The sequence below is a fragment of the Sorex fumeus genome, unplaced genomic scaffold, assembly GCF_029834395.1.
Source record: "Sorex fumeus unplaced genomic scaffold, SorFum_2.1 ptg000072l, whole genome shotgun sequence".
In the NCBI taxonomy this organism is placed as follows: Eukaryota; Metazoa; Chordata; class Mammalia; order Eulipotyphla; family Soricidae; genus Sorex; species Sorex fumeus.
The window spans coordinates 32771276-32789416 of NW_026606129.1; the positions used below are offsets into that span (position 1 = coordinate 32771276).

Sequence of the window (18141 nt, forward strand, 5' to 3'; positions counted from 1 at the left end):
AGTGGTATTGCTGGGTTAAATGGGAGCTCAATTTCTAATTTTTTGAGAATCATCTATACTGTTTTCCAAATGGGCTGAACCAGTCGACATTCCCACCAGTGAAGGAGAGTTCCTTTCTCGCCACATCTACACCAACATCAGTTGCTTTTGTTCTTTTGGATGTGGGCCAGTCTCTGTGGTGTGAGATGATATCTCATTGTTCTTTTGATCTGCATCTCCCTGATGATTAATGATGTAGAGCATTTTCTCATGTGCCTTTTTGCCATTAGGATTTCTTCTTTGAGAAAGTTTCTGTTCATTTCTTCATCCCATTTTTGATGGGGTTGGTTGGATATTTTCTTCTTGTGGAGTTCAACCAGTACTTTGTATGTCCTTGATATCAACCCCTTGAATGACAGAACTTTTAAATGTTTTTTCTTGGAAGTGGAGAGGTAGTACAGAAATAGTCCAGCTAGTAAGGTGCTCGACTTATAGAGCGTCGACTTGAGTTTGATCCCTGGCATCACATTTGGTCCTTGGAGCACCTAGTGGATTCCAGAACTCAGAGCCAGAAGTAAACCCTGAGTACAATAAAATATGGTCCCTAAAACAAACAAACAAAAGCAAACCAAGGAGCCAGAGGATAGTACAGTAGGGAGGCTTATATTGCGGTCCAAGTCACTTCAGATGGTTCAATCCAAGGCGCTTCATATGGTTCCACCAGAAGTGATCCCTGAGAGGAGAGCCAGGAATAAGCCCTGAGCACCACTGAGTATGGTCCCCAAAGAAAAACAAATAATCAAACAAAAAAACCCAAACCAAAACAAAGAAACCTAAGTTTAATTGTAACTAATAAAGACAAAAACCTTTAACAATATTTTCATTATATTACACATATATTGGACTGAAGCAATAGCACAGCAGGTAGGGCATTTGCCTTGCATGCGACCTCCATGCCTCTTACTGAGCTGGCAAGCTATCAAGAGTATCTCGCCCACACGGCAAAGTCTGGCAAGCTCCCCGTAGCATATTCGATATGCCAAAACAGTAACAAGTCTCATAATTTGTTGTGAGACATTACTGGTGCCTGCTCGAGCAAATCGATCAACAATGGGAGGACAGTGCTATAGTGCTGCACATATATTGTTGATATTCAGTGTGCAGTTATGTACATCATTTTTTAAATTAAGCACCAACAATACAGCCTCATAAAATAAAGCCAGTATTAATTTGAAAGGCTAATAATAATGTCTATATTTTAGGCAAAAATATTTTTTGATCATGGATAAATATCTAAATTAAGACAGAAACAAAAAATAATATTGATGACAATGTGGTAATCATTAGTACCACGTTGCAGTAGCCGAAATTGACATGAAAAAGAAAGTTTGCTGAATCACTTTTGCAATATGGATTTACTTTTACTAATCATGCTAATGTGGGAAAATTTGTGCTTAATTTGTGATAAAATTTAACTGTAGAGAGCATGAAGCAAGCCAAGCTAAAGTGACATATTAATGCTAAGGATACAGCACAGAGATAGGAATATTTGGAACAGCTTTTAATATCTTCAAGCTAAGAAAAACAGTGTTTTAGGAAATTTGCTTCTGCCAATGAAATATATTTACTGGCATTTCATGAAAATTTTTATTTAATTGGAAAAACTAAAAATCTCTACTCAATAGGAAAAGATCTCATTGCCTATTGCTATTAAAATCTCAGAAATAAATCATACGTAAAGTATAGGGATGAAATTTTTTAAATTAATTTATCAGATGATAATGTTTCCTAAAGAATTTTTTAAATCAACCACAACCACTTCCAGCAATTTATTACCTGGTTAATTTTGAAAAATTTTGAGTTTTATTCAATTAGGTCAGATAGCTGATATTTTAACATGGCACAGTTCTTACTTAATGTAAGATATGCTTATGCAGGAAGCTTACATAAGGAATTATTTTTGTTGCCCTTTCAGAGGGCACATAAGAGGAGAAGGTAGATATTTTACAGTTGATCAATATTTTCACAAATGAAGATTTACAGTAGAAAATTGCGTTGGAGTTTGTACAGATAGTGGACACAAATGGTAAGTGAGAATATTGAATTTGTAGAAAAAACTTACTTGGGTGATATGTTATTACTTTTTATCACCTCATGATACATTGGGATTCAAAAACAAAGAAAAAATACAAGAATTAGATGTACTTCATCATGCTATAAGATTCATTAACTTCATTAAAAGAATTATTGTTATGAGTTGTTTGATTTCAAATTTTTACAAAGACAAATTTAGATTTAAAAAACATATTGCTCTCAGCAGAAACAAGGTGACTCTCAAAAGGGTCAATTTTTTACAGACTATTTAAAGGATAGAATTGTCATATTTTGACTTGATAGAAATCTTATTTTATTCATTTTCTTAATAATAATTATGGTTTTCAAAACCCTGTTGTCAGATATTTGTGAAAAATGAAACATGTTGCTTTAAGAAATATTGGTACCATTTATCTTAAAATATAAAAATGAAAGTTTGACTTGAAAAGTTAGCATGTGGAAGAATAGGGTGGAAAATGTCTCTTTAAAATGTTTATAACAATAAATGATTTTGTAATTTAAAATATCCATCTCAAAGATATGTTTGTAAGAGCTGTAATCGATCATCTAGAGTGTCCGAAGACAGGTTCAGAAATACTTTCCTTCACATTTTGGTTACAAAAACTTCAGTTGGGTTCTAAATCACACCCAGTTGAAATAAAAAGTGTCAGTCATCTACCATTAAAAATTCAAAAAGAATTTACTGAATTATCAAGTGACATAGGTTTAAAACTTCCATTTCCTAAGAAAAAAGAAAAGTTGTTAAGTGAATTTTGATTGAGGATAAAGGTAAAATTCCCAACTATTTCTGAAATGGCCATAAATATATGTACTATAAATATATGCAAAGAGTAATTTCAGCATAGACAATTTAAAAAGAAAAATATTGATCTGAAAACTTTTGAAGCAGCTCAACATCTTTCATTATCAAATATTCAGCCAATATTTCTTTCTATATGAAAAGATAACAAGCACAATTGTCTCATTAGTGTATAATTTACTTTTGTCTTTAGTAAATGATAAAATTATATGTATAATAGATAATTATTTTAAATAATTTTTGATGATTTGTTATCAATAAAAAATGCTCAGCTACTATACCTAATTTATAGACTTATATGCATGTGGTCATGTAAAAATTTCCCATGTGTATTGAGTAAGAAAAGCAACTAGCAAAGGGACTTCCTCTAGAACTCCTGAACTAAGAATCAAGAATCCCTTTCATATTCATTGACTAAAGCTTTTAGGGAAGCCAATCAGAAATCTCCTCCAAGTATTAGTTTCTTTATCTCTTTAATGCAAATTGTTTTCATCCAAGTTTATTTTTAGTTTTGAAAATGTATGCTTTAAACTCTGGGGTGAATCTTCATTAGTTTAGCCTTGCTGCAACTGTGTTTCCTAAGAGGAGTGTACAATAATGCACCAAGAACACTTTACAAATATCTCCATGACCGCAAAGAGAGAGGGCAGAGAGACCACTCTGCTCGGCCAGTTTACATTTGTTCTAAGAATGTAAAACACCTGGCAGGAAGAAAATGAATTGCAGAAAAGAAGAAAATTCAACTCATTTGCTCATCTTTGTTGCCAGGACTCACTATTCCTTCTTATATAATATAGTCAGAAATCAATGACATAATTTGTTTTTGAACCGTTAGAAAAACACACATTTTAGTACTTTAAAAAAAATCGTTAAATGTTGGTCCTTTGTGTAAATCTTACCGGAAATAAGGATGACGGCTTTGCATCATCGGTTACTCTAAATTGCCAATATTTTGTACAAAGTCTATGATTGCAAAACCACAAAAATTTCACAAGATTGGAAAAATCTAATTAAGCATAATAAATGACAGGTTTATTTTAAGAACATGCTTAATAATGCTATTGCTTTAAGATCATAAATTGAAAGAGTCTTTATGAAAGGGAAATAAAGTAACTGCAAGTGCATAAAGGGACTGCAAGTGATTTTGCTAAATACCTTTCTACCACCCTACTTTAAGTTTGACCTAGAACATTCTACAAGTATTGGATCAGATTCTCAAGTGATGTAATTTTCCTGTGAGAATTATATTGACTGTGAAACTAGCTCCTCATACTAGCTGGGGGCGGGAGGGGGGGGGAGGAAGAAAGACAGAAAAAAGAAAATCACAATTCTGTGGTGTGTTTCGAATGACTGAAGCCAAGTTCCTAGGCACTGTGACAAGAAAGAATGTCAAACGGTACCTTTAATGTGTGTTTATATTTAAACACCAGACCTAACAGAAAACCTCGAAGCCTTATACAATGATTGGAGACTTGTAAGAATCTAAGTATCATTGGGTAAATGGTTGGCCTGGCACGCGAGCTGTTCTAAGGGACGTGAGGGGGTTCAGATACTGCCTAAAAAGAATAGATGCACTTGTAGTGATTCCTCGGTCCAGCTGAAAGGGCCATGTAAAGTCAGCTTTGTCTAGCGTGCCGCCTTTTCAGACCCACTTGATAATGCTAGTGTCAATTTCAACTGAAGCGTGTGCCAGATTATAGATAGCTGGCTCTGGCATTTCAAAGTGGTTAATTGTGAAACTTGAGTAGAAAATGGGCATATTCTTTCAAAGGCGGCTATTCAAATGCAGTCCCTTACCCCTTCCACTCCATAGGTCACACTTTTGTCCAAGCCCCACCTAAAATGTATAAAGAACCTTAAGCCTTGCCCCGTGTCAGCTCCCCTGTTGCTGTCTTTGCTGGGACAGCACTGCCTTATTAAAATGTACCTCGTGTATTAAAATGAAATTGTCACTGCTGGGAGGTGCAGCCTAACGTGGTTTGACACTAAGTGCCGGCAGCTACAGAAAACAGACTTTTATTGCATTTATTCTTTTAGAACAAGAGTCTCTAAAGTCTCACTGCAGACGTTCACTTAGTTAAATCAGAATGAAGCCAAAGAACCGTCTAGGCTGCTGTTTCTGTGTTGTGGCTTGAAATGACTATAAAACAGTCTTAAAATAATCATACTTTGAATTCAAAAGGAAAGACTTGGGGTTTTTACACCAGAACAAAAATAGTTGAGGTGAGTGCAGTGGGTAGGTCAGTTGATTTTAGCTTCCCAAAACATTATGTATAATCAACATGCACACACACACACACACACACACACACACACACACACACACACACACCCTCATCTATTGTTAGTCTTAATTTAGAATTCTATGTCATTTTAAGAAAAGAGAAAAGATTTGATTTGTGGGACTCTTGCAAGCAAGCTTTAGATTCTTAACTGCCTTTTATCTAGATGAGTACCCAGAGAGAGATTGAAAAGGGACTGGGCTCTGGGGCATAAGCTTTTCATTCTGTAGCTCTCCTGGAATAAAAATTCCATAAAGTAACATCTGTAGTAATTAAGGGCTTACATTTCCTTTCCCATTCATTTCTCTGCTAGAAGGGAAGGTTATTTTCCCTAAGAGACAATAGATAGTAGATCCTATGGGAAGAGAGAAAGAACAGAATTAGAATTCTTTTGTTCCTAGAAGTGGAAGTTTCCCCCTTCAAAATAAATAAATAAAGATAAATAACAAGTTGGAAGACTTGCAGTAAAAGGTCCCACTGAAAAAAATGCTTGAGTTAAGAAAATTGTATACATAGCTGCTCCTACATATTTGAAATGAGAATATCATCATTTTAACTTTCTAATCCAGATGCATCCTAGGTTTTGAGGAATTTGTGACTAAATGGTTAGCAAAATGCTATCTATCTTCATTTTTATTTACTAAAAGGTCATGTTATTTAATTCAACTTAAAAATGGATATAAAATGGATGAATTCTTTAGATGTTCTTTCAAATTATGCTTACATACAAATGTTGGAATATCTTAGAAATGAAAATTGACCTATCCATGTCAAATTATTTTCTACATTTTCTTTTCAGGACCACCTATGAAATATAGGGTACTCATGAAAGATGAGTAAGTGCAAGACATACCCATTATCAGAAATTATTATTATTTTATTTTATTGGTTTGGGTGCCATACCTAGCTGTGCTCAGGGCTTACTCTTGGCTCTGAGCTCAGAGGGCAGCCCTGAATGGCTTGAGATGTCTAATGAGGTGCCGGAGATTGAATCCAGGTTGGTCACTTATGAGGCAAGTGCCCTGCTCATTGCACTATCTTTCCAGCCCTGAGAAAATATTGAGAATTTCAAACCTGTACTCCACAATTAGTCACAGAGACAAGTGCAAGGGAATCATCCCAGGTAGGCCAGGCCTCCAAACCCAGGTGTCTGGAAACTTTTCAGGAAGGGGCCAGGCCAAACCCCCGCCTGCCTGTAGGCCCAGTGCTCCACCTACACCTTACTTTCACCAGCATATAAACTGTTCAGCAGAGATACCATGCAGCTGAATCCTCCCAATTCTAAAGATCCTGGAGTGCAGATGCAGCATGCGACATCTCCAAATTTCACAGTGATCACAGCCCAGTGGGAGCACAGAAAATTAAATGGGAAAGTTATGGAGAAACCCACCAAGCTCAATGAATGAAAACAATAACACAACTAGCACCTAACTGCTTGGTAGATTCTCAGAGAGTATCTTTAGTTATACCATTATCATAAGTATGTTATAGCAAGAAATATAAAGTACATTATTTTGTGCGTAAGGGGGCAGGCTTGGTGTTGGGTATGTAACTGGGAACATTGGGAAATGGCAGGTTACAACAGTGTCAGAATGGATGTTGGAACATTAAATACCTGAAGCAGCTGTATTGAACAGCTTTGTAAATTATGTTGTTTAAATAAAGTTTCAAAGATATTTAAAAAATTCAAATCTTATTTTATTTATTTATTTATTTTTTATTAGTGAAACATCATGAGGTACAGTTATAGACTTACAAATTTTTGTGCTTGGGTTTCAGTTATACAATGATCAAGTACCCATCCCTCAGCCAGTGCCCATTTTCCATCACCACGGGTTCCAGTATCCCTCCCATCCCCCCAACCCCCCATCCCACCCTGCCTCTGTGGCAGGGCATTCCCTTTTGTTCTCTCTCTCTAAATAAAATAAAATAAATCTTAATTTAGAGTACTCGTAAAAATAAATTTAATGACTAAAGTGGAACTAAAGAACTTTTACATAGCAAAAGAAAGAGCACAATGAAAGAAACAACATGCAACCATATTTTAAAGCCATATATTAGTTAGAGGTAATTATTGAAAAATATATGAGAAACTCATACAACTCAGTGGCATAGTAACAAATAATCCAATTAAAATGAGTGCAGGACCTGAATTAACAATCTTTCATGATAAGCAAATAGACCACAAACACATAAAAAGGTGTTCAACATTACTAATCATTACGGTAATCTAAAAAGAAAACTACAATAAATAGCATTTAATGATTAATGAATGACTATTAGGAAAAGGCACTAGATAACAAAAACTAGTGAGTATGCAGTGAAAAATCCAAATATATTGGTGTTGGGATTGTAAACCTATAGAGTCACTATGAAAAATATTTTGAAGGTTACTCAAAGTTTTAAAAATAGAACTATTGTGATGTAAATAAACATAGTATGAGACTAATACCCAAGGAAAGTAGAAACAAGGACCCATGGTTGGAAGCCTGCCTCAAGTGCTCAGGAAGAAGGCAGTTAGGGATAGAAAAAGAGCCAATATGACAAAAAAGTTGGAAATGATCGCTCTGGATAGAACTTTGTACTGAAAATAGGCAAAGCGACAAACGTGGTAACCCCTCAGTATCTGTATTGTAATCAATAATGCCCAAAAAGTGACAGGGGAAAAGAGAGTAAGAAAGAGAGAGAGAAGAGATAGAGAGAGAGACATTAGTGGTGAAAAATGTATACTGATGGAGGGATGGGTATTGAAACACTGTATGAGTGAAACCTCACCAAGAACAGCTTTGTAACAGTGTTTCTCATGGTAATTCAATTAAATTTTTTTACAAAAAAAACCCTGAACTATCATGTGATCCATTGCAATCTCTTGTATTCTATACAGAAAAATTGAGAGTAAATCCTGAATTCTCACCTCATCGAAACAAATTGTTTTTTTTTCCATTTTTATTATATGAAATAATGAATATTAGCTAAATTTATTGTGGTAATTATTTCACAACATACATTAGTCAAGTCATTATGCTATATAAGTAAATTATGTCAAATACATCTTAATAAAACTAGAAAAATAGTGAAACAAACAACTTTTTTTTAATGTTTCAATATATTGGAAAGAGCACTTGAAACCAAATTTTAATATAATTTTAAAAGTGGTGCCTTCGCGTATCCTCTCTGGAAAGAAAGATGCGCATGGGAGCCTGGTGGAGAGCAGGTATGAGCTGGGGGTGGGGCGCGACTGAAACCTCATGGGACGGGGGGCGCCCGACTGAGGTCACCAGTTGCCCCCCACGAGCGGCTCTCTGGCACGGCCACGGCCCCTGAAGCACAGAGACCAATCTCTTAATTATCTGACTCTCAGTAGAAATACTTGCAGGGTTAATAAATAAAATAGCAGAAATCCAAAACCGCGAGGCCGCGATAGCGGCCGCGCGACATCATTTAATTCTTGAACCCAGCTGTAGAAAGCAGATCATTTCACAATGCTTTTTCAGCATGGCTGAGTTTGTGGGGGGGGGGGGGTAAAGTCTAAATAATAATGGTGCAACTTTTATCAAAACAATGAAGCTAGTCAAAGTAGACAGAGTGTTAACTAGAATTCATCTACCCCACAGACATTGGGGAGGTTGGGGGGTGGGGGTTTATTGGGGTTCTTCGTGGTGAAAAATAAGTATTGGTAAAGGGAATTGTGATTGATATTTGCATGACTGAGACCTAAACTTGAAAGCTTTGTAATTTTTCCCACAGCGATTCAATAAATAAATAAATTAATTAAAAAAAAAAAAGTGGTGCCTTCGTGGCCAACTTGGTCGACCTGAGTTCAATTCCTCCGCCCCTCTAGGAGAGCCCGGCAAGCTACCAAGAGTGTCTTGCCCGCATGGCAAAGCCTGGCAAGCTACCCGTGACATATTTGATGTGCCAAACACAGTAACAAGTCACACAATGGAGACGTTACTGGGCCCGCTTGAGTAAATCAATGAACAACGGGAAGACAGTGCTACAGTGCTACAGTGCTACAACCTTCGAATAAGGGAAGATAGTAAGATTCCTTGTTGAACCATCTATCCAATAATGGAATACTTTCTGTGGTTTTCCTGCCTCGCCCTTAACATTAATTGAGAGAAAATTAATCTCTTTGCAATATAACTTGCTCTCTAATGGAATACCTTTTCAGAAAGTTCTGATTTATGTTACATTGAAATCTGGTGTACTGAAAGTTTGCTTCATTAATTTGAACTCATTAGAAGCAACAAAACTAGGTTCTGCCTTATGTTAATTCTTTTGGTTAATCTGGTATCATCAACCATTATTATAAGGACTTGATAAAATTACTGTGATATATTCAGCTCCTGTATGTTTGCTGATGAAATTTGTTTTGATGTCATCTTCAAATTCCTTTGAAGTCTCTCCTCAAATCCCTTAAAATACCACCAAGTAAATTTAAATGCTCTTCTCTCCATTAATTTACTCATCTCCAAGTTTCCCACTAGCCTTTCACTCCTGTCCCCTGGCCCACTCACTCTACCCATCTACAGGGGGAGGACACAGCCCCTCAGACTTGTTCTGCTCAATGACCCCATCCCCCAAATCACTGCACTAAAGGCATTCTGAGATTTTTTTATTAGGAGTCACACCCAGAGGTACTCAGGGGTTACTCCTGACTCTGTTCTCAGGAATCACTCCTGGCCATATGCTTACGGATCATAAAGGATACTGGGAAGCAAACCTGAGTTGGCCAAATCTAAGACAAGCATCTTAACTGCTGTATTGTCTCTCTGGACCCATTTCTGGCATTTTTTGTGCTCACTTCTCTGTCTTTTTTAAACATCTGGTGTTCCTCTCACATTTGAATTCCTTTAAGTATCACTGTCACTGTCACTGTCCTCCCATTGTTCATCAATTTGCTTGAGCGGGCCCAGTAACATTGTGAGACTTGTTACTATGTTTGGCATATTGAATATGTCACAGGTAGCTTGCCAGGTTTTGCCATGTGGGCAAGATACTCTCGGTAGCTTGCCGGGCTCTCCAAGAGGGGCAGAGGAATTGAACTCGGATTGGCTGAGTCGGCCGCGTGCAAGGAAAATGCCCTACCCACTGTGCTATCGATCCAGGCCCTGGTAGCTCGCCGTGATTGTATAGTGGTTAGTACTCCTTTAAGTATAATAAAATATAATTCTCCAGGCACTTGTTAACATACTTCTCTTTGTATTCTTTGCATGTAAAATTGTCATGTAATAAGCTCCTGAAAATAATTATAAAATTTTAATTAAAATATATTTTTATTTTTTATGAAAAATCTATTCTAAGAAGCTCATATTAAAAACATGACAAAATCCAGACTTGACCTTTGTCTTTTAGACCAAGGCTTCTTAAGCTTTCCATCTGAGACTCCTTTTTGCCTGAGACAAATTTATGTACCACCTGGTAAATAGATAAGTAAAACAGATACACAAATCAAGAGTATAGTATATATCATAAAGAAATTTATTTAAAAGCAAGTATTATAATTTTCATGAGCCTCTCATTCAACTACATGACCCTACATGGGGCCTGACAAACAGTTAAAGAGTCTGGTTTTAGTGAGAGCTTTTGAAAATTTTCTGGGTTTGCCTAAGAAATGTAGCATGGACCAAAACTATAACTTTAGTACACATTTGATTTTAAATTTATTTTTGGTCATTTCATATTGAGAAACATTTACTTTGCCGATTTTTTTGTAACCCTACATTCAGTTAGGTGATCCTATAATGGGATCACTGTCCAGTTCAAGAAGTTATGATTTAAACAATTTTTCCTCATTTAATATATATTATTTCATGCATATGTGTGATGTTTCATAAATGTATTTTTCCTCTAGTGTAGTTTTATGGGATTATATATGACCGACCCGAGTTCGATTCCTCTGCCCCTCTCAGAGAGCTGGGCAAGCTACTGAGAGTATTTCGCCTGCACGGCAGAGCCTGGCAAGCTACCCGTGACATACTCGATATGCCAAACACAGTAACAAGTCTCATGATGGAGACGTTACTGGGTCCACTCGAGCAAATCGATGAACAACGGGAGGACCGTGACCGGACCATGATACTATTATATTATTCACGTTAAAATGGTATGGTTCATAATGTTTATTTTGCTTTGTTCTGTTTTGCTTTGCTTTGTTTGATTGCTTTGGGAAGGAGTTTAGGCTATACTTGACATTACCTAAACCTGATCCTAGCATTGCTCTTGGGTCACTCGCAGTGGTGATTAAGGGACCAATTAGATAGTACCAGAGATTGAACTTCCCATATGCTAACCATGCAAATGGTAGCATGCTTTGAGCCACCATACTGCCTCTTCTTTAGTTTGTATGTGATGTGCCAATATTTAGCAAAATAAGAATAGTGTGTTAGAATATTGATATTTCATGAAAAATAGAGGATTGTCCATAATTCATAATTTAGAAAGATCATCACTGAGATTTGCATTTTTATATTTTTTCCACATTTAGAAGCCCAAATACCTCTTTTAAATCTTTCAACTGTCAGTATGTTGATGGCACAGTACTGTATTATTACGCTGAGTGTATTAATCACTCCTGCAAGCAATAGAAATGAAGCACACCTCAACCTGTTTTATAGAATTCCTAGACAACATGTCCAAGTAGTTACAGCCTAAGTTTCTTAACTGAAATGTAATAGGTTAAATAATTAATGCAACCCTTTATTGGTGAGATAGTACATTTCTCTATACCTTATATTGAGATATATAATTTATTCGACAGAAAATTATGCATTTTTCAATTATGTCACGTCACATCCCTTCCGTTGTTCATCGATTTGCTCGAGCGGGCCCAGTAACATCTCCATCATGAGACTTGTTGTTACTGTATTTGGCATATCGAGTGTGTCACGGGTGGCTTGCCAGGCTCTGCCGTGCGGGCGAGATACTCTCGGTAGCTTGCCCGGCACTCCGAGAGGGCCAGAGGAATCAAACTCAGATCAGCCATGTTGGCTGCATGCAAGGCAAACGCCCCACCGCTGTGCTATCACTTCAGCCTGCATTTTTCAATTGCCATGCATTATTTTTAAGTATTAAAGGTAAAGGTAAAGGCCCTCCCGTTGATCGTCGATTTGCTTGAGCGGGCCCAGTAACGTCTCCATTGGAGACTTTGTTGTTACTGTGTCTGGCATATCGAATACTCTCGGTAGCTTGCCGGGCTCTCCGAGAGGGGCGGAGGAATCGAACTCGGGTCGGCCATGTTGGGTCGGCCATGTTGGCCGCGTGTAAGGCGAACGCCCTACCTGCTGTGCTATCGCTCCAGCTCTAGATTAAATTCAATAAATTCTCAATATTACCCATGGGTGAGGACCAGTCTTTTGCACAGGCAACACTCAACAGGCTAAACCCAAATTTAGAAAGTGATAAGTTTATGATATTGTATTGATCTGTTGCTGGTAATCGTGGCAATATAGTTGACAATTCTGGTAAAATTCTCAAGTCAAGATTTTCCATGACTTACAATCCTTTTCATTTTATTTACCCTTGAATATATATAGAATTCTGTGAAAACTTATGACCCTTTGTTTATCCCTATTCCCAGAATGGAGTCTACTGAAAAATGTGAAGTGGTTATTCAACACTTTAATGGAAAATACCTGAAAACACCACCAGGCATCCCAGGTAAGAAGTATCATTAAGTATAATCAATAGTGCTTAGACTTATTGTTACTCTTAGGATGAATGTGTGATGAGTCCTTTGTTTGGTCACCAGGAGGGAAATGAATGCTTCTATACATGTGTGTTTTAAAGTTTTAATATTTTGGCTTGTTATCTCCCAAGCAGTATTCTGGGTACCCAGGAGCCGTGTCTTGTGACTCTTGGCCAATAGGGCTAGACCACAGGTTCAATGATGGGGCTCAAGAATGTGTTGCTCTTTGAGCCCTGTGATTCAGGTCCTTACTTAGGCACACCAAACTTCCTTGTATACCAGTAGTGTTGAGGGGCCCCAGGACTGCAGTGGTGGTGCTTGGGAAATGATGCGATGCTGTAGGTCTAATCAGAGTTGGCAGCATGCAAGGCATGTACTTAAACCCTGTCCTATCTCCTTAAACATTAAACATAATTTCTTAACTACATAGTGATTCATATTCCTCTTAATTACAAAACTTTCTTCCTAATCCTACTTTGCCCTTTCTTTTTATGTCTTTTATCAATTTCCTAAAGTGAATTAGAAAGGACATCCAGCAAAAATAATTAAATATTTATTTAAACTAAGTTTATGACTCATGTCATTAATATTTGTATTGTTACTTCTAATTTGGAAAGTATATAAACATGAGAATTACAGTGGAATCTATAGTTTGATGCCAGATCCAAACATTTCTTCTATGACAAGAGTACCAGGAATGAAAGCAAACATTTAGATACTTTGATAGCAAGTTGATATCATCATAAGAGCTGCATCTCTAATTTCAGATGCTACTGAAGTATCAGTTATTGACACATAAAAAAACAAACTTAAATTGATCGGCGATAGTCTGAAAATCACCAATATATACTTTTCCTTGGTCTTTTACTTTCAAAAGAGAAATGTCCTAACATTTTTCTGTACACCTTTTTATGCTATAAAATATTACATTTAACACGAAAAAGTTGAATAAATCATGTGTATCTCAGTGTAAGCTAGAAATGTCTTAACTTTATATCAATCTGCTAGTAATAGAAATTATTCAATTTAGGTGTATAAATTTAAAGATTTTTTGATATTAATAAAGATATTAAAGATGAAATAATGTGCTACAAAGAAATTTCCACAGTTGTCAAGAAAATATTGATCTAGTAGTATGTGTTAGTTTATGTGTTGTTTTTTAGTTTTCAGTAAATTCTCAGGAAAAATATGACTTCATCCATTTTAGAATATTTTCTTAAAGTTTTAAGCCTGAGTTCCGTAACTGATTGCTATGTAATGTGTCTTCTGAAAACCAATGATTAGAGGATTCAGGAATTTAACATCTTGATTCCTTAAGATATTTTGAAAGAGGAAGTCGGAAAAATAGTGAAATATATTTGTAGAGGGGTGAGGAGTCTTTTGTGATTCACTTGATTTAAGGAGGCTATTGGGAAAGGAAAGAAGGTCAGACTGACTTTGGGTTGATTGGCGAAGTCCCGAGTAGCATCACTGGTTAATCAAGTAGTCAACAGTGAAGCCTGTGCTACTGATTGGTTAGCTTCCACTTGGAACATTCCCTTGAGAACTGACTGTGTTGTGATCCAATTGGAGACATATGGTGTTGTTCAAAAATGAGTTAGCAGTTTTCATCTCAGCATGTGAGTTGCCCCTGCATTTTAGAATATTTTTTTCTTTTAGCATAAAAGTCATTTTAAGGAAATCTGCTTAGACCCATCATTGGATAAAGGAGTTGCACTGTTTGAACATTCTCTCTTCACCCTTGTGGTTCAACAGATGCCTGTCTCAAAAGAAGGAAGTTAAATTAGGTTTTATTAATGTAGTTAAATGAAAAATTCCAGAATCAACAAATTATGTTGAAATAACTTTTTTTAACGCTTCAACACAGGTTTTGTTTGTTTTATTTCATTTTAAAAAATGATACTGAAATCCTTAACCTGACTTATTTGAAACTGTTTTATTTGACTTAACCCATATACCCATATACAGCTAATATGATTTAAAGTTAAAGACAAAGAAAACCACTATAAATCTCCAAATGTCTAGGCATCCTTTCTGAAAACGCAGACTGTGATATTAACCTATCTAAATATCATAGCTACACCCAATGGAAACATTGTGAATAGCAAGAACTTGGTTATGAGTTTCTCAATCACTTTCATCTCTTGGGTTCAAAATGATTATGCTCAGTTGTAAAACTTTAAGAGATAGCTCTTGGGCCTCTGAGAGTTTTTACTCAAAGTATTAGAATTAAATATGTAATTTTAATCATCATCAATATTTGAATTTCCTTATTTTTGTATTAATTTATAAATAAAACAATTCAATAGAGTCTCATAATGGAGGATATTTAATTGTTAATTTAAATTTGATGTTATATGAGAGGGGACATATGTAAGCTGTGGGTATTTTAAAAGGTAAAGTGAGAAACAATCTCTGGGTTTTTGTACTGAATCATAACAAGAATAATCAAATTTGCACATGTGTTGTTTGCCTTTATTTGTCCTCATTGTTTATTTGTTGCATTTTTAAATTTATTTTTAATTAAATCACAATTTGTTGCATTTTTTAAAAATCTTGTTCCAAAAATTAATGTTGATAGCCACACAAAATATACACATGTGCACACACATACACACATACCTGTGTATATACAAATAAATTTTACATACACGTCTCCAATATTCTGTTCCATCCTAAAATCTATGTGGAATATCACTATGTGGCCTAATATCAGGTTGAAAGCAAATCCACTGATATTATTAAAAATAGTGGCCAGCAATACTTGATCTGATCTGTCGGTAATTAAAACAGCATTTTAAATATTCTACTAATCTCAAAGTTCACATTATCAAGATTTGGCATCCTTAAACTCGAAAATTTGTGGTATCATAAAACTGCACATTTATGGTTTCAGTGCAATGTTTTAAGGTTGTATGAATAAAAGATCCATAAGGATCCAAAAGTTAATTGAGATCTTCAGGCCTTAATAAAACTATTGAAAGATTAAATGTTAAGTCAACTGTCCTCTCTTACTAGAGCCCCACTTTAACCTTACCCTAAGCAAGAAGAAAACAATTAGTACAATATTCACACCCTTTACTTCTTCATTTAGAGAAGATATAGAAATGTTCACCATGCCTTTGGGCCTAATTATTCATGCTCAATAAAATGCCAAGTTAATCATTTTCCTTAGGTGATCATCTGATTTTCCAGTCCACCATTGTGGCTTTTCTATGAAATGAGAAAAAACAATCTGTCAGTCCCAAATTTGACATTGCTATAAATTTCAAAATTTTTAAAGATTATAGTTAATATTAGTTGGAAAGACATATAGTACTGATCCTTATGCACTGTTTCATTTTGATTTGAATCATTCTAGGGAAAAATTACATAAATTATTCATAAAGTATTAATTACACATTTAATAACTCATGTTGGTATTTCATTTTAATTCCTAATAGAATCAGTGAGTTGGAAGGAAACTGTAGATATTTTCTCTTGGATCATGCTTCCTCTCTTTGGGCTCTTCCTATTTGTTCATAAAAGATTAAGTTTTAATGAATACATCATGGATCATTGATGCCTATTAGAGTCTCACAGCACTGCTGACGTTCCTTTGGATTATAATGTTATCCCAGATTTTGGCTGCCTGGATCAATGAAACTAAATATACATGCTGGCAATCAAATTAGTTGAAGTCTGGTATATGTGATATATGGAGCTAACAAAGATCAGACAGCTGTGTTGCTGCTAGCAGGTGGGAAGAAAAGGCCAAAGACATGTGTTAAATAGCGTCAATCATTGTAGCCATCCACAGACAGAGATCATCTGCTATTTTCTCCCTCCCCTAGAGGGAAAAGAAAGCACAGTGTTCCATAAATGTTGCATGTCCTACATATCGATCTTGATGTTTTCTGGCCAAAATGAAGGATCATTAGCTGCTTGCCTGCCTAACCCCAGACATTTCTTTGTCCCATAATGAATTGCACAGCAATGTTGTGTCACCCCAAAGCATTCTATTTTCAAACCTTCGGCAAAAGCAAAGGGTAAGTTCCCAGACACTTCAGGAATCTGCAGGGCATAAACTTGAAAGACTCACTTTCAAAGAGCCCCAGAGCAGAGTGATGCACCATGCAGAAAAAGCTTGCACATGTAAGGACATGTATTGATGAACAGAACATACAGACTAGTTTGTAGAAAAATAAATCATGTTTTGCTCTGCCTGTAAGCACATGTTTCTATCAGCAGAGCACTCATGCTGGAAAGAAATAAAGTGGGAAGCTCACTTTTAATATGACTTTTGTACTCTTTAGATATTTTTATTTTTGAATCCTAGCTGAACTCAAAGAAGTAGAGGAGGGTTGAGAAAATACTTTAGAGAAAAATTATTTTCACATAAAAATAAATTGTGTATCTTCTTAATGATTTTGTATATAATTTTAATCTAGTGTGTTTATATAAATAAGAAAGATGTGTGATTATGGATTGATATGTTTAATTAATGGAGTATAGGAGGAAAATATTTAAAGTCCAATATGACTTTGAAAGAAAAATCATAGGGAAGGGAAAAAAAAGGTTATTTGTTTTTAATTAAAACTCTTCCCAAAGTAAAAATTGGAAATGCAATTAAATTATATATTTGTGCGTGTATATATACACGCACAAATACATACTTCAAAATTTTGAGTAACTGAGCAAAAGATTTACAAATTTTGGCCAGGCAAGCACCCTAACTCAGTACTATTTCACCAGCCCATCTTCCCTTTTCTCTTTTTATTACATCTGCTCCCTGACCTCAGCTTCCAATTAAAATGTTTTGTTCTAATCTCATTTGAAAAAATTCAATTAAGGTGGAATATTCTAGGAAGTGTAATTGTGAATTTCTTCTTTAATTAAAAGTTCTAGCCATAGAAGATCAAATCATTCCATGTGGTGAAGTATATTCAACATGGACCAAATATATTGTTTAGATAACTTTTTTTACTTAAAAGATAAAAACCACACATTAGGTATGATTAAAATTAGTATTACCTCTTCTCAACAGAGGGAAGTCAAGATTCTAATTTATTTATTTTGGGGAAAAGTGGGGAGTTTGGGCCACACCTGGGTAAATTCAAGACTTATTCCTGGCTCTGTGCCCAGGGATCACATCTCCCTTTGATAGGGTGACCATATGTGTCACTGGGGATGTAGCCCAGGTCAGTTATGTACCAGGCAAGCACCTTACTTGTGGTGCTATCTCTGCAGTCCCAAGACTCAAATTTACAAGAGAAGTATGGAAGATGATGAGGACA

General features: G+C 35.8%; 1 protein-coding gene across 8 annotated transcripts in view; it reads left to right on the top strand.

Annotated features, from left to right (window-relative positions):
• The window catches only part of RBMS3 (RNA binding motif single stranded interacting protein 3), an 834518-nt gene that overhangs the window by 534831 nt on the left and 281546 nt on the right, over positions 1-18141 (top strand). For all 8 annotated transcript variants that reach the window (XM_056129462.1, XM_056129467.1, XM_056129468.1 and 5 more), the window contains exon 6: positions 12758-12837. In XM_056129462.1, the coding sequence (XP_055985437.1) occupies positions 12758-12837 (80 nt within the window). The remainder of the gene's footprint in view (positions 1-12757; positions 12838-18141) is intronic.